The 18,675-nt window shown below is 36.8% G+C and overlaps 1 protein-coding gene across 1 annotated transcript in view; it reads right to left on the reverse strand.

Moving 5' to 3' along the window:
* LOC113238316 (serine/threonine-protein kinase SIK2) overlaps window positions 1-18,675 on the reverse strand; it is a 135,571-nt gene that overhangs the window by 46,674 nt on the left and 70,222 nt on the right. The window contains exons 3-5 of the mRNA XM_026475154.1: window positions 13,082-13,197; window positions 4,769-4,939; window positions 2,209-2,332 (exon numbers count right to left, since the gene is read on the reverse strand). Of these exons, the coding sequence (XP_026330939.1) occupies window positions 2,209-2,332; window positions 4,769-4,939; window positions 13,082-13,197 (411 nt within the window). The remainder of the gene's footprint in view (window positions 1-2,208; window positions 2,333-4,768; window positions 4,940-13,081; window positions 13,198-18,675) is intronic.

The following is an 18,675-nucleotide window of genomic DNA, read 5'->3' on the forward strand; positions in this document are numbered from 1 at the left end:
CTAAACTTTATTAGATGGACATAACATAAACTTTTTCTAATCGGCTCAACTCGAAATCGCGTCGGCAAATGTGGTGCCATCCTAAGTACGAGTCTAATTATTTCCAAGAGCTTTCATACTAGAGCTAGAATACATGGTTGTCCAGAATACTGGTTATGGTGCTGGCAAGCCCTTGATTGTCCCAGATGGTAATTAATACTTAGCTTTATGTTAATTATAATACAAACGCAGACACCACAGTTTTTGAGGTGTTATTAATAGAGTGCTATTTTTGTAACTTTACGAGAATCTTTATTGTGAGTTTTGTCACACGCAATCGAAATGAGCTGTCAATGTCATTTCACAAACAAACGTCAACAACAGAAAACTACGTATATTAAAACTGGTATTATAAAATGCATAGTCTCAGTACAGAGTACTAAAAAAACCGACTTCAAAAGTACGTGGAGTTAAATCTATTTGCCAAGTTTTTTTTAAATCGGTTACCGGAAAGTGCGCAAACCCGGATTCATCCCCTAGTTCGCCACTATACGGGACTTGACACAGGAGATAATAAAAATCGGTTCTCACTACTCAAAGTATATTGAGAAAGAAAAACGCATTGAATTAGAGAATAGCAACATCAACCATTAAAATATTTGCTCCTTATAAATAGATTTAGGATAATTTTCTTCAAAATGAAATGGGACTACTATGGAGGTACCCCCTTTCCAACAAAAAAAAGAATCATGAAAAACGGTGCACAAATACCGAAGTTATCGCGTAACATACATACGAAAAAAACATACAGTCGAATTGAGAACCTCCTCCTTTTTTTGAAGTCGGTTATTAAGTAACTCTACCTGTTACGTTTTCACGCAATGATAGATATCATACATGTATATGTATATACATGTTTGTGTGTACATAGATATGTACTAGCGTACTAGATGCGGCGGTCAATGTACACGCTGTTTCACTGATGTGCGATGTAGACACATTTCAATATCATAGATTAATAAGCAAAAGAGTGTTCTGACTACACAATAACAAGAAGGGATAATATGAATAAAACAAATTACAATGGTTACCTAATTTTAAAAAATATAAAAAGATGCTGCATGGTCGAAAGATATTTGCCTTTGCGCAATCAAAAGTACATAACATAACATCAATAATTTCAACAACTCGACTGTAATTTTTTCGTTTAACTTAATTTGGTTTTCTTTTCCGTAATATACTTAATAATTATAAATAGTAAGCGGAAGGCCCATGGGTCAAAGCAAAATGAAATGTATTGAGCAACTAATAGCAACTTTGCCAGGGACTTTACGTTAATTCCTTAACCATGGGTAATTATCATTGGTAAACACTCAATATTATCCGCCTGCTTAGCTCATTCCCAATAGGTATAGACTGTCACGTCTGTCCACGGTACTACGGTACTGATACTCTTTGACAAAATTCAAAACTAAAACAAAAGACTATCATTATTGATAGTATTTTCTTTGGAACATGTAGTTGCTGTGAATGTTCTTGTTTAAAGATTGAAGTTGTTGTTTTCTCGCCTAAACCACTGATGGAAATTTGACGTATTTTAATCTAGAGATAGCTGGGAAGTTGGAGAAGGACATACGCTACCTTTTCCCACAAAAATAAATCTTAATGAAGTTGTGATAGGAGAGAAAATTTAAATGGAGGACCTATCATTTTTCAAGTAAGGGATCTGAAAATGTTTCAGCGTTTTTTACCAATTACCCCTGCAAGTAAAATAGGGAAAGAGTAGAGTCGATATACTTATTCTACGGTATTACACAAACAATGTATATTTGTCATAATATCGCACATTTCCGAAGACGTACCTAATGTAAAACTTGTATCGCTGTACGCAGCTGTCTACTATAAATTGATACCTCAGTGGATTGCTACGTAGAGCTCGTGAGGTATCAATTTAGACAGTACGGGGCATTGTCGTAAAACGAAACATCTCCGGTGTCCGGAACATAGAATATCCGGTTACGTCATTCAATGCTATAGTTGACGTAAAAAGAGGTATTTTTAGTGGATGTTTTTTAATTCGAAAGAAATATTTTCTGTTCTATCATCGCTCCTGTGCTGATGGTCGCGATCTAAAGTCACCTTTAATACACTTGCAATTCATTGCCGCATGAGAAAAATTATAAAATATAACCAATGAATGTTCAGTGAAACTATAATCCGAAATCCTACCTTCGCTCATGAAGTACGGTATCCTGAATCTTCCAGAGAGCACCCTGTCTCTTAGCGACTGCAACGTGGAGCCATCGAAAGGCAATGCTCCGCACACCAGCACGTACAGCACCACACCGAGACTCTGAAAAGGTCAAAACGTTAACATAAAGCGTTATAAAAAACAACTCCGGGAAGTTTTAAACTGAACTCTTTCGAGATATTTATGAACGACGCTCTATGACAGGACAATGCTGCCTTCCGCTAACTACAATGTGGCTAAGTGACAAAATTCTTTTTGAGATATTTTAAGAAACCATAACAGAGTTTTATTTATTGAAATTGTTTAATATTTCAGCTACGCATCGTTAGGGTAAGCGAACACGTTAGCTAATTTTAACTGTTTTTAAAAGATAATTTTGTGCTCTATCTTTTGATATTTAAAACGGATATTTGAACTTTTGTCACTTAGCCGCCTTTTAGTTAGTGGACGGCAGAATGTCTGGAGTTACCATGTCAGGTTTCGTGTCAATACATACGTGTATCTTCTTCTATCGCATCTATTGCATACACTATAAAAATGGAAGCAAATTAATTTGCTACTCCGCGAACCCAGAGAAGATTAAATCGTGCAAAATAGGCTGCGCGTGTGTTGAATATTTTTTCATGTAGATATAATAATAATAACACACACACTTAACATAGCCCCGCACTAGGGAAACTCTGTGTCGCGGGTGCCATGGACACACACATAGAAAACCACAAATTACACCCAAACTCACGAGAGAAATAAATGTAGGCAATACAAATATTTCTGCGTGGCAGTCCGGCGCGGTAACCGTTCGGCCACGGAGGCAGTTATATCTATTATATATCACGAAAGAAGTTAATTTTCCCATACTTCCACCGCATAAAATTAATAAAATAAGTAGCACGAGAGCGCGGCTACAGTCATAGACGTGAGACGCGTGTGTCACAGGTCTGTGTTTTGCCTCTCTACGAGGCATCCTCAGGGTTGTTGGTTATTCGACGCCCGGCCGAGTAACGCCTCCGCAAAGTAACGCCTGATTCTATTAATTGCATACACTATACTGTTGTGGTCCAGCCAGCCGCGCCGACCGCGCCATTAGTAGCCGCCATTAAATCCTCAAGCGTGCAGGTGTTAGGGGACGCAGGACACGATGTAAAGATGGGTCATCGTTTGAGTCGCATAGCAGATACAATTTACGTACGTGTATTATGTTATTTATTTACTTATTAGTTCAACTAATAACAACAGATAGTTATCGACATTTTAATGTAATCCCGTCTTTAAAATTTTTGATTCTGACTTTTAATTTTGTTTTAGACTTTATGATATTTTTGTTTTAATTGAATTTTATAACTTGATTCAATTTAATTAAATAGATTTTATGTTATTGATACCCTCATTCTCTATTACAGGGTTCACTATTTTGTTCATCGAAAATATTTATGTAGGTACATCATTTTCCACGTTCTTATACAAGCACTAAAAATGTACACCATTGAAAAGAATCTGTTTTAAGGTTGGTAATTTTATGGCAAACGTGTTTACAAATAACCCTTTTGTGTCTTTTCAAAGCAGAATTTTGCCGTAATAAACCAGAATAATACGAACCGTAAAAATATTTCTGACATGGCTTCTCTCAATGATTGATTTTTCTATTCACGCAGTTTTATGTTACCTCTAGATATGACGTCGTTGTGGAAAATAACTATTTCAAATTGTTAAAGGCACACGTTCCAATATAAAATAAGAACTTTCAGTTCCTTTGCATTATATCAATTGGACAAGTGGAAGCTATTGTCCCTGCGATAGGAAATTTTTTATGGAAACTCCCTAAAGTTCTTAAATGAAATAAACATCTCTGTAGGTGAGAGGCAAATAACCTTAAGTGCTTAATTAATATTTTTTACTACAGAGCGTTTTAAAGAGAATGAAGTTCGTAATTAGGCATTTAAATGCAATCTTAAGGTCGTATAAATATGTTAAATAAAAAACAAATGACGATGGAACTGTGAATAGAATGTTTTTTACCGTTGCGTGATTTTTGCATTCTAAAGCAATGCCAAAGTTAAATAATATTATTCCATAGGTAACATTTTTTAATGCTACGCTGACTTCCCTGGTAAGAACGGGCAAGAAACTCTAGTGATTACTCTTTTCAAATAAACTTAAATGTTATGAAATACAATTTGAATCATAATTGTGTGGAATCTAGACTCTTCTTGTCTTTCCATACATCTTTATCTAATACATGCTCGTCAATTTTCTAATATCACTTTTCCATTAAAATACTTTTGATGTAAGTTTTAAACTAAGAGCTGTTACACATGGCGACTTTAGCAGCGTTGCAAACTCCATGCAAGCGCACGACCCTGTCGATATAAACGCGCGATTGCATTGCTACACATGGGTCTTATAGGCGATTGCATCGATGCAATCGTGCGTTCGCTTCAATGCAATTAATATACAGGTATGTTTGTAAAAAGATTTGAATTCCGAAATATAAACAGAAGGTCCTTTACCTCTCACCTACAGATTATATTTTCGACTTACCCATATATCAATTTCAGGTCCCGTATACCGCTTGCCTTCAAAGACTTCCGGAGCAGCATAAGGAGGAGAGCCACACCACGTCGCCAGCAGTTCTCCCGTCGCGTAGTAATTGCTGAAGCCGAAATCAGCAATCTTGATGTTCATGTTTGCATCCAACAACAGATTCTCCGCCTGACGGAAAAAATTTGCTTACACATAGGAAATGAAACAATTTTTTCGGATTTAAATCGCGTATATTTATATACACGTATAGAATAGGGTAGTTTGGGCCCCTAATACTGCTAATTCTAAATCATCTCAGTTGTGTGTCGTTAGAGTCAATGGAAGGATTTTGTACAAACGTACAAAATACGGTATTCTGCTAAAAGTGAATACATATTTCAGTTATATGTAAAAAAACAGCTAGATATAGAAGCTGACTTGCACAAAATAAGTATAGTTTCACAACCATTAGGCATACAAATATTGAAGTTAGATTATACATTCACTTACATGCACTTTGACAGACTAAATTTTCTTTAAAGTATCACATGTCAGTCAGACACTGAGTGTTTAAAGTCAGTCAGTAATTCAAACGTCAATTATAATGTAATTAATAATTGTAAAATGTAACTAGATGTCAAGATAATAATAATAATATGAATGACATATTTTTGTAAGACTTTCGTGGTTAATCACTAAATGATTATCAGTAATATCAGGTTTGTGTGAAAAAAGTGAGTGACAGTGGTAACGCCACAACAAATCGCGATGAAGGTAGTCAGTCGTCGACAGCGCAAAAGGGTAGACAGATATGTCTGCTCTTAAAGCTGTCATCTGCCGCCGTCCAGTCAACCCGTGACCATGGAGCGTGCAACCGTTTCGAAATGTCGGGAAAATAAAAAGAAGTCATACCGTGGTAAGAAACCTGATATTAGTGATAATCATTTAATATGAATGACGTCAAAATAAATATACAAATGTCAAAAATTTGACAATGAATTTAGGGATTCATCATTTAATAATTCGGACAATGTAAGTAACTACATTATTTCTATTAGGCAATAACTTGTTTAAGGGCGCGTTTATGCGACACGAATTTCATTGCGCTGACGAGAGTAACTGATCTCATCAAGTACCTCAGTCCGTGACTTTGGAACCTGTAAAGCGCCCAAAACGTTGGTTTGTTTGAAAAGACAAATATAGCAGACCTAAGTCTAAACCCGAAAAAAATAGCTTCGTATCAAACGAAAATGACTTATTGACATTATAAAATGGAAACGGAAATTCTGACTGTAAATTTATTCTGTATGTAAATAACTTTATCTGTCCTTCGTAGTTGTGAACAGTCACCATAAAGGGGACGATGTGTACTCACTCGTTACCGTAATAAAATAAATGTTAAAATCGTCTAGAAGATTCTGTACAGTCTAGAACACATCGAAAGGTTTGGATCGTTCATATCGCAAGCAACATGGGTTGAATTTAAATCTTAGAGCGGTTACACACGGCGCCATTTAGTAGCGCGTCTGCAACTCTGAATGTCTATCTTGACACATAAGCGCGACATAGGAGTTGACTACCTCAGCTCGAATTCAACTTTTTCCAGTACTAATACGGTTCATTTTGCTTGAGTCGAGCGGCGTTATTTCAGAATTTATTTTTTTACAAATAAAATTAAAGCCATTTGAAAAATGAATATCGCATACTGTACGTGTTCTATTTACTTCAGTTGATATAAAAAAAATCGTTGGTATATGTAAAGTATTTATTGAATGCAGCGGTTTTCTTGTAAAATTTCGAGGTGAGTTTGTGTTTTTTTTTAGCTATTGTGAAAATTTGTTGGAATCGTGTTTTGACACCGTACAGCAATCAGAGTATATCCTCAAATCATCGAGTATATAAGCAGAAATAGAGATGAAATGTCATTTAATTTGTTTGAAAACTATTCTGCCATATCATTACTGTGACAACTGCGCTCCGATTGGCTAGCCCGAGTTCGAAACAATTGACGGGTGACGTCAATGGGTGTTGTCAACTGTTTCACTTCAAATCGACCAGTTAACTTGAGCTTTGCTATAATGGACGAAAATTGCAAAATTACATATTTAATATTGAAATGTGATTCCGTTTGTTTTGTAATTAGACGTTTTGCTGTTTTTCCCACACCACCGAATAGAACAGCACGGCATTGTTAGAGATGTTATCTTTATTACAATAAATATAGAATATTTTTTGGAATATACGGAGACGTACACACAGGTCAGTAGTTGGCCTGTCTATATTTCAGTGCAAACGGGAGTTGATATTTATAAGAGCTGTATCGCTAATGTGTTACCAGGAATATATGGCCCATATTTCGTCTCTATTTCTAGTTATATAATAAAATTAACAACATTCTTAGCATTCACCCCCTGCGCAGAGCGGAATGTAAAAAACTTATTATCAATTGGTTGACCACTCTCGACTATGAGTCGACTGAAAGTCTGCTTATTGTACTAGAATAGGTTGCATTCACATACACTGACATATGTACGCACCCAAATACACACACACACACTCACATACACACACACAAACACACACAAACACACACACACACACTTTCATTGCTTTGTTTTATTTTGTAATTAAAATATGTTACGTTTTTAATATACTAAGAGGGAGTGAGCCTGGTGATCTGTAACACAGGTACTAACCTAGTACAGACTCCAGCTCTCACTAAGGAATTTGTTATTTTACAAAAGCTGTAACTATGTATTACCTTTTTGAGAGAAATAAAGCATTTTGTATTGTATTGTATTGTATATACTCGATGCCTCAATTTTACTATATATTTTTCCAAAGCGATTAATTCAACACTTTCACTGTTAGCGGAATCAACTAAAGCCATTTGAGGCTGTATAGACTCTTAAACACACGGAATGCACGTTTTTAATGATGCAACATAACCGACTGCATCGATGCAGTCGCGCGTTTGCCACCTACAAACCGCAAGTGCTGCGATGTAATCGCGCGATTGTTTCTATGCTAAAGTGGCCATGTGTAACCGGTCTAAGTGTCAAGCCTAACACGCTCTTGACCCTGCACTAAATGCCACAAATTAAATTACATAAATGATGGCATTGCTGCGTCGCTGTCGCAATTTATTTTTGCTCGTTTAGATATTTTTATTAATAACTAGAAACGAAAGTGGATTTAAACATATATTGCATTCTGGAATTTTTTTTATGCTACCAAGTGACGGGGTGAACAAGTCGTGCGCCTGGTGGTAAGCTACACATCTGTCCATAACAGTTGCAGTGTCACTCAGAGCTTTAAATCACAAAGACCTGAGGGGCATTGCCACCGCGCCCGTCACCCTAAGATATAAGTTGATAAAGTCCCATGTGCCTGTAATTTCCCCAGCCAACCATTTCAAAAAGGAAACGCAGTAACGACGTTACTGCTTGGCGGCAGAAATAGGAAGGGTGGCGATTTTTTCCAGGATGAACTCTTTCATAATGAACACTGTTGCTATTAACTAAAGTCTACGAATTTTCCTGATTATGTTCCATTAGTTTTTTGATACTCCGCACACGGTGCGATTCCTTTATAGCAATTGTATTTCTCTAAATTTAAAATATCTGTACTATTTTCGCAAAGTTTGTTAGTTAAATCGACAACGAAAAGCTTTTAAACAGCGCTCGAAACCCACGCAAATTGTTTGGCATGCTCAATGGGTAAGTAGTTAAGAACATCTTCACAAATACTAAGTTTGGATCTCCGTAATCATAAAAATAAAGTGCCAGACTACTACACGTAGACTAGTACACTAATTAGTAAGAAGGGTATGGATGCTGGTGAAATTATAGGCACATGGGACTTGTCAACTTATGTTTCAGAGTGACCGACGCAGCGGCAGATCTTTGCGACTACAAGCTCTGAGTGGCACTGCATCTGTTATGGACAGGCGTGTAGCTTACCATCAGGCGCACGACTTGTTCTTCTCGTCACTTAATATTACAAAAAAAAAACCCTATAAAACCTAATAAAAAAGACAAAATCAAAATCAAAAATCAAAAGTAAATTTTCTATGTTGTGTTTGTGTTACTTACACAAGTGTTTTAGTTACTTACTTTGGGAACAGAGCAACGTGTGTTCTGTTGCCTAATATTTGTGTAATATGTAATATTGCGAGCACTAATTATAGGCAAAATACGTACACGGTGCGTGCTTTGAGACTTTATAACAATGCGACAGTAAATCATTCTGAGTTTGATTTGTTTTGTTCAAGAATAGACACAGTCAGGCGTGAAATGACCAAACGTCACTTTGACACATCACGTGATTGGCGATGAATACACTGGTATGTTCGTTTAATTCTTGTTAAGACTCTTTTTCTTTTACCATCCTCTAAGGTTTAATTGTATATTAATCATTGACTTACAAATAAATGGACGACGGGTCTAATACAAAAACCACGAAAAAAATGTCCCAAGTCAACCAATTCGAAATTTAAATTGTTATGTCATCGCAGTATCGCGCTGTCCGTAGAACAAATGAAGACTAAAGCGGAGTGTCGCGCTCTGTATACGATTTTACTGCCTTACAAGTGCGGACACTTTTTAGCGCGGACCCGACGTCCATATAATTGTAAGTCAATGGATTTTAATCAAGTTGTTCATTATCGCAAATATAATGATGACCTCTGTGGCCCAACTGTTAAGGTAAGAGTGCGTCCAGGGAAGTACTGCCACCTTACCTATTTCTGCCGCCAAGCAGTAACGTGAGCATTACTGTGTTCCGGTTTTGAAGGGTGAGGTTGCTGGTGAAATTACAGACACATGGGAGTTTTCAACTTGTTTCGGGTGACGGGTGCAGTAGCAACGCCCCTTAGAAATTTTTGCGATATAAAGCTCTGTTATGGACAGGCGTGTCGCTTACCATCAGGCGCAAGACATGTTTGTCCCGTGGCAGTCCGGTAACCGTTCGGCCACGGAGGCAGTTGTAATAAATCATAAATGTTACAATTATCGTTGAAAAATGTCAATTACGCTGATTTCGCTTAATAAAACAGAAAGTAAATAAGATATAAAAAAACAGCTTATAGGGTAGTGTAGATCTTGTTCCACTAATTTCAGATATGTTGATAACTAAATTTTGATAAAATTGTCGATTACGATAGTTATGATCAGGAGGGCAGTATAAGTATGGACATCTACTTTTGAAATAGTCTCGAAAGTCTCGTTTTACTCGGCATTTTCGAAACGCCACCGAATCTCGACCTACTTGCCTGGACTGAAAGTTCTACTTGGCAACTAGACATTCACAGTAGTACGTAACTCGGAAATTAAAGTTATTCAATGGCGAAACAACCGTTCTCCCACTCATCTACCACCGCTCTTAAAATAAATTATTTGTTAATGAATAGTCGTTTTCCTCGAATTATTGCCAAGAAGTGTAAAGAATGACGTCTGTACTATAAAATCTTACTTCATTCAAATTCAGTATTTATATTTATGTAAACCTTCAATAAAGACAACAATCCAGATCATCACGCCAACGTAATTTCAAACTGTGCAGTTGCCATGAGCATCAGAGCAAAGAAAATAACTTCGACGACCAAAATATTTTATAGCAGTTTATATGAGCGGAGTTTGAGTATTTTTATTCAGAGAATAATGAACGCCCAGAATAGAGCCAATTCAGAAAAGGTCATTTCCCAAATTGGACCAGGAGTCAAACTCGGGACCAACTCTACAATGCCCAAAGTGCAACCGTTGTGTTACCAAGGTCTCATTCACTGTTCCATAAGCTAGTTAAGCTTATCAAACAGTGGATAACCTTCGTTAGTTATAAACTGCATAGAATCTTATTTGATTTTTTATTCTGGACTTAAGTAATCATGTATAAAACATATTTTAATTACCCCGTTTCGGACGTATTGCAACGTCTATTCGAAGGGACTGAAACGGCGCGTGTCAGCACCTTCTAGCCGTGCGAGTTTTTCTAAGTATCCGCACTTAATCTTCATTATTTATTTGTGCACTAGGGTTGTTGAGTGGCAAAAATCAAATAATGTGTGAAAATCGTAAAGTTTAAATTTATAGAATCTGAAACCTAATATCGACAAACGTTGTGTGAAGAATCTTTTCACCCAAATAACGTTTGGCCGAAGTTGAATGAAATCTCATTGGGCCGATCTGATATTTAAAACAAGAAGATGAGCACAGACAATGCATTGTTTGTATTACAATGTAATTTATTCACGTCGATAGACAATCTAGCATTGTGTGTGCCTCATTCACGAGTGGTAAATAATGTGAAGGTAAGCCCGCAAAACGATCACACATGAGATATCTGTTAGCACCATAAAGCGGTCTCCACACTTGTCGATGCGGGATCGTATTAAGCCGATCAAAAAAGCTTTTTGTTCCTGTCATAAGAGGGAAAAAAGATATTGCGCGTTTCATTTCCTTCTTTTTCGATCTTCTTTTTTTATCATGTCAATGCTTCTTTTATTTTATATTAAAACTACATTGACTATTTTGTTGCCATCTTGACTGTGATACCCGTGGCCGCACAGAGTTTCTTTATTGATATCAAGTAACGGGACGAACAAGTCGCGCACTTATCCCTGACAGTTAAGTTGCAACTTAAATCACAAAGATCTGGCACTGCCACTGCGTCCGTCACCTTGAGACATAAGTTGACATTTCCCTTGTGCCTTTAGTTTCACCAGCACCCTCACCCTTCAAAACCGGAATGCAGTAATGTCCACATTACGAACGGCATACGACCACGTACTGCATGGACTGTGTCGGGGCACCGCAGTCACATTGAAAGAAAGAAAGAAACTATTTATTGCACAAGCACAGACACGCGTAAAAATAAATCAACAGAGGAACAAAAATACAAAATATTAAAACAATTGACATAATTACGCAGTACCTAATACACCGTCATGAGTGTCGCGGCTGGTGTAATCGGGACTTGCTCAGCTTTAGCCACAAACGGTTATTTTTTTAAACCGTTTCGTGGCGCTTATTTTCAGCAAGCCCAGGGCGAATAAGCCACTGACAATAATAAAGAAATCAACAACGGGTTAGATAGCATCCTTGTCCTCCATTTACATATCTTGTAAGTGACGTACCCGGGTGCGAAGGTGATTAAATGACTCCCACTTGAGTCACCGCTGATTTCACTCTTATCACACGAACATAAAGCTTTTTCCGTCCGTCTCAAGTCGATGCCGTCTTAATAAGTATGAAGACTCCTTAAGTATGATAACCCAAGACGTTGTACCTACCAGTATTAATAGATCTTAAGAAATCTACAGTTTTGCTATCCGCTAATAAGGCCGTGTGTCAGTTTACACTGGAAAATATAATCGACACCGTGATCGCGCTTACTTTACTGTTTGAATTTAATGTCAGTGTAAACAATAAACATATAAAAAAATGTCTCCAGAGGAGTTACACAGAATATTTAAACCTGTTTATAAAAAATATATTTGCTTAATTGTTTCCATCGAGAAGCAAACGTGTCGGAAATTGAATTCAACATTCACGTGTGCCCACAGAGGCCTATTGAAACCAAGTTTGTCATAGCCCAAAATGTACGTACTGTAGGTTGCTTGTGTTGAGTATTATGAATGGAAATTGTAATAAATATAGAATTTTACGCTTTCGCGATTGCTACACATTGGAAATGAAACTATTTTTATCTGACTTCGAAAAGGGAGGAGTTTGGATGATTCTTTTTTTTGTTGCAAAGTACCTAGTTGCGGTCCTATTCAAATTTGAAGAAAATATTCCTCATCTTTGGGTGGCAAAGGGGATTAATTCGATTTCAATAAAACTTGGCAAACAGATGTGAGTTAGTCAAAGAAAAGAGTTAGGCATGTGAAAAATTATTTATTCTTGCTGCTACCTATTCCGTCGTGTGTCGTCCATCGAGTGTGGGATTGCTAAATCTTAACGCATGCATTATAATAATTTAGGCGATGGTTGAACGTATCTAAACGCGGGAGCGAGAGGAAAGGAGTGTGTAAGAGAGAGGGATGATTCGAAATTCTAGAAGAGAAGACGAGGCTTTTGGTTATAGATGGGTTATGCGGACGACATATGACGGAATAGCAAGTAGCAAGAATAAATAATTTTTCACCTACTTATCCCTTTTCTTTGACTATCCCACTTAGACGTAATTCCACAAAGTTTTGAAGTCGATTTTTTTATAATTTCGGATCTAAATAACATATATTTCTCTTTTGTTCAGACATTCGTGCTCACTATTTGAAACTGAAATACTTTCATTTCCAATTTCAATAAAGATCATGAAAAAGTAACAAACCTTAAGATCCCTGTGCACTATCCTTCTCTCGTGGCAATATTCGACAGCGGATAGAATTTGCCAGAATTTTCTGCGCGCCGCCGGCTCCGCCATTCGCCCGTACCTCGCGATGTAATCTGAATCAAAATAAATATGTTTACTATGGTTTTGAATAAATTGCATACGAATTTATTGATAGTAGCTATAAATAGGTCGTATGCTGAGTAAATAGAATATGAAATTTTCCGGAAAAATAAAGGCATTAGTAACTTCCACAAGAAAGTTTTGATAGTTGCGAATTCGTATACAAAAACGATAAAAAACGAATTACGTTGTGTAAAAAACTTCATGGAATCGTTTGACGATTTATAACACAATATCGAACACAATCGCAATTTGAAACAGCAACGCTTGATTGCGATAGTATTGATACAATCGAAAAATTTATGTTACAAGGCAATTAGCTGTCAGAATCAAGTGTAAACGTACTCAATACTTAGACAATGCAACGCTACAACGCTAAACGCCCCGTATACTAAAGGTTCAAACGGAGTAAACAAGGCCGAAAACCGGTTAAAACCAACCATACCATACCATATTGCTGTGATACCTCAAATGAATCACTCGACAACTTTTCCACCGCGTGACAAATTGTTTTTCGTAATCTGTAAATATTTTCCTAATCGTGTTTGAATTTTGTCCAAATAGGTATAATCCGTTGTATTGATTCGGTGCGTTTAGTAATGTTCTTCCTTCTAGCTACTTAACGTAGACAATCCTTCTACGATATCTGTGAACGATGTGGTAGAAGGGTGCTTGATGACCTTATCAAAGTAGTGGGGAACAGTTAGATGAAGAAGGCACAAGACTGAAAGGAATGGCGTGCACAAAGATACCTACACGAAGCACACAGCCACACAGCGTGCCCGCTCGAAACTATCAAATCGCGTTGTCATACATTTTTAGTTGTAGCCCCGATCAAATCTGTAGATGATTCATAGCGAGAAACAAGCCTTAACTACGGGTTGAAAAGAAGAAGAGATACTTAACAGCGTCTTCTAATAATAATGTGCCTCCGTGGCCGAATGGTTATCATGCTGGCCTGCCACGCAGAGATCCCGGGTTCGAGTCACGAAATATTTGGTGAATTTTATTGTACCTAGGAATACACATTATTATACAATAAAAGAAATCAAAAATTGTGTACACAAAGGCAAGTTATCGAATAAAATTCCTGGCAGTTAACACGATTTGCAAAATATTTTATTTTAACAATATGATTTTTTTTCCTAAATAAACATATTAATTAAAAATAAAATAGAAACAAACTAAATATAAAATACGTTTATTGTACGGCATAAACAATATTTTAGATTTTTTATTAACTCGTGCGTGGTGCACAACAACAACAAAAATAATATTGAACTAAAACTGAATCAACTTTTAATCCAAACTACTTAACTTGGAAAACAATACCTACACGAAATCTCTCCAGCTGCTACCACTTCGCAAAGACGAATTTTCTGCTATAATTCACACTAATTTCATGCTAGTTTAATAAATTCATACTAGCAAGAATTGAGTTTGACCCAGTTTCCGAATTAACCTTCAATTGCTCCACTTCCTTCCCAAAAACATTCTGCATTTGAAAGTCTCATAATTATTTCGTAATATCTACAGAGATAAAGACGTACACTTAGTACAAACAATATAAATATCAAAAATCATTACAGTTTCAAATAAAATATACATACGATCGTCTGGTCTAATTATTATTATATTACATTAACCAAACTTCCACTTAGGCTTCGTTTTCCGTCAAGAATGAAGCATTATCCAATTTGTACCATACGAAATTAAAACCATGCCGAGTCGATGTCCTTTACATTTGTAGTACCTACTATTAAAGATCCGCTACTTAAGGGAGTCACCAGACTTTAACACGGAGTCGGCTTAAGCTGGTGAGAAAAAGCATTATGTCCATGGAATACGCAAGTTAGAGCGATGCCACGTAATGCTTTGCGACGCATAAGTGACGCTGCGTTGTAATACATATAAATTAGAACTACATGCCACATGGTGCGTTGAAACGGCGTGCAGCGACGAATCGCGTGCACATCGGACCAGGGGCCAGGAGAGGAAGCGGGGAGGGGTGCTGCGGTGTGTTTGCAACCTGGGCGCGGCGGCGTATTGCGACACCGCACTGTTGTGGTACTCGGTGCGTTGAAATCATAGTGTTGCGGCGACGCAACGCCCGTGCGGCATCGTTATTAGTACGTTTCGCATGGGTTGGGCGTAGTGGTCCGAGCGGAATCAAAATGCGCAATTTTTTCGCTTTTATTACACGGACTAATCCGATGCCCTAAATGTTCCGGGGCATCTCCATGCAGGTAGTCCCCCATGATTAAGAGGGGGATGGTGTAGGGGTCCGCCCCGGACCGGCACCAAAAATGTTATTTCTATTATAAGTTGTTCATTATGTATCTTGTACATCATGCGTACGCTCTAAGAATGCGTCAGAAAACAAACGGTACGTAAAAAGTTATTTTAAATTTGTTGACAAAGACATTATTAACACGAAGATTAAAAATAAACTGGCTATTCTTAACAGTCGTTTTCCCAAAGTCACAAATTCATATGTACCTACACGCTTCTATAATAAGATTCCGGTTGCTATTCAGATTTTGCTATTTACGAGGTTTAAAAATATAGTGATACAAAAAGTTTAAAGCTAAAAGTTACAATGTCTGCGTACTTGGATGATAAATTCCGTGGTAGAGTGTTAGCTCTTACAGGTTGTTTTTATCTACGATATTTGGAATAAATATTGTAAATTACTAATTTAAATAAAAATGCCTATTTACAAAGTGTTACAAGAATTTCTTCTCAGGATAATATATAGGAGAATAAGCCTTACAAATGAGTAGTGCGCGTTCGTTCTAGTGTACTTTCTTTTTTCTTTTCACCCATTTATTCGGATACGCAAAGTTTCTACCATACAGACTCTTCGTTCCTGGACATATAATTCTAGCCACAATGCATTTTTATTCTTAAAAAGCTAAAAATATTTACTAAAAGTAGAGCCTCCCTGTGAAAGAGTTCGTTCGGGGAAGTGCCACCTATTTCCGCCGCCAAGCAGTAATGTGAGCATTACTACTTTCCGGTTTGAAGGGTGAGAGTGGTATCATTAAAAGAAAAAAAAATATGGTGGAAGACGAAAAAATGGCGGGTTTTTGTAGTTAGTTTTTACGTCACAAATTTTTAGTTTAAGTATTATTACGTTTTGAGTTTCTTAATTATTTATTACCTGTTTAAGCGGATGGCTCCATAGCCAATGCTCAATAAATAAATAAAAAATAAATGATCGAAGAGGTTAATTTTCTCCGGTTTTTGAAATTTAAATTTTGAACAAGAACTTCTGGAAATGCGATATATGGAATAATTCCAAAATTGTATAATCGTTTTTTCGTTTTTGACCAATGAAACATTGTTTAAGCTCAGAGCATTTAATACTGAAAATGCAAAGTGGCTCGAATAACAAGTCCGGGGCGGTAATACCGTCGCTGTGAAATAAAGACGTTACATTAAGCGAAACGTCGGTTTGTTTGAAAAAACAAATATACGCGATTTAAATCCGGAAAATAGTTTCATTTCCTACGTGAGATTAAGTTTTTCTTAAGATAACGACCTACCCTACTGCCATAAGAACAAGAAGACAAAGAGACTGATATCAGATCTTTATAGATCGTTTTGCGCGTCCTGGATTTCTCTAACCTGTTTTTGACTCTGAAATGGTGATGCTATTGTGCTGTGAAAATAATGCTCGTATTTATTATCAGCAGAAATTATTAAATATATCCCTTGAACACAAATAGTTATTTGTTATGAAAGGCTGTTATGAAACCTGAGCATGCGAAGGGTCCTGGGAGTGGTCCAAAATTAGAATCCTGAGCGTAGCGAGAGAGGGTTTCAAGGTACGAGACGCAAAAAAACCTTGCTGCCGAGCGAAGAACACAAATTTTCACCTCACCATAGCGAGGAAAATGGTAAATGAAAGAAAAGCAGTTGAACTATAACAATCAGTTTAAATAAACAAAATTTGGTTATCGTTGTCAATTTAATGTCAACAAATATACCAAGGGATTTATATTATTACATAAGTAGTGTACGACAAATCGCGCACTTGAACGTGTCATTCTGTTTTTTTTTTTCAACGAAAGAAAAAGTTAGGTGCACCACAGTTCATCGTCAAGATTGAATTTTGAAAACGCTTTTGCGCGCAGATTTCTAATGAAAAAGGAAGCCTTCTCGAGCTAGTGAGCTGAAAAATACCTTGTACAAAAATTACATTGTCAGCTATAGAACAAAATTATTATACTTTCAGTAAATGTAAATAAGACTTACTATTATCATAACGAACGCATTTGCATCACGGTAACTTTCGAGATATTGGCACCTAAAGGTTCTTTGTGACCTAAAAAAAGTCCACAACTCTGATCTTGCTTAACAATTAAACTAAATAAAATATTAAAAAAACGATGTCTACAACCCTCTCCAATCGGTTGATTAGGAGGTTTGTAGACATCGTTTAGCTGATTCCAGTTGTGTTAATTACGTAATTTCGCTAAAAATGTCGACTACGTTAGTTATGATAAGGATAAGGAGGTCAATATAGATTAAAATAACAGTAGTGGTAATCTCTTCTGTTCCGTCTACTGTTGTTGATTGGATTTATTCTTATAACAAATACAATATATTAGAGATGTCACGAATAGTGATTTTGCCGAATACCGAATATTCGACCACGCTCTCGGCTGAAGCGCCAAATATTCGGCTGCGGTATGGTTGAGCGTCAGATCTGTGCGTTTTACACACGACCTTTTACGACCTGTCTCATTGCGCTGCGTGTTTAGGTAACGGGGATGGGGTGATTTTGTTGAAAAATGATAAAACGGTGGAATCAATACATGACAGTTTCTGGACCTGTTTTGAAAAAGTCGCTACAGATAATATGCAAAATTATGAGGATGTGGAGAAAAGTTCTATTGCACATGAAATTTATTTTTATTTGAAAACTGTTCGTCTAGATCGGACGGCAGATCCTTACAAGTGGTGGTCTGCAAACGCAAAACAGTATCTAAGCCTGTCAAAATTTGCCAAGATTCATCTATCGTCTCCTGGCAGTAGAGTTTAAAGTGAGAGGCTATTTTCAGAATCAGGAATTGTTTATGACGAAAAGCGCAATCGTTTGTTATCAACCAATGCTGAAAAAATTGTTTTCATTCATCGCAATCTACCACTGATTGATTTTAAGTATTAAAGCAATAAGTTGTGATTAAAATACATATTACATTTTGAATAATATGTGCTATTTTCATTATTTCATATTAAAAAAGTGGCCGAATAGGCCGAATACCGAATATTCGTGGCATCTCTACAACATATCCCCACTCCAAGAGGAAATTTGTTTTGTTAAGACAGCGCCGAGACGGAGTGATATCACCGCAGGTGTTACGTCATCCACATTGCATTATTCATACTGAAATATTCGCAAGCGCGTTGTTCAGGTATTATCTACTTAAACCCTTTACTTAAAACACAATTCATTATTTGTC

This window comes from Hyposmocoma kahamanoa, unplaced genomic scaffold, assembly GCF_003589595.1.
Source record: "Hyposmocoma kahamanoa isolate Upper Pololo Valley unplaced genomic scaffold, ASM358959v1 95, whole genome shotgun sequence".
In the NCBI taxonomy this organism is placed as follows: domain Eukaryota; kingdom Metazoa; phylum Arthropoda; class Insecta; order Lepidoptera; family Cosmopterigidae; genus Hyposmocoma; species Hyposmocoma kahamanoa.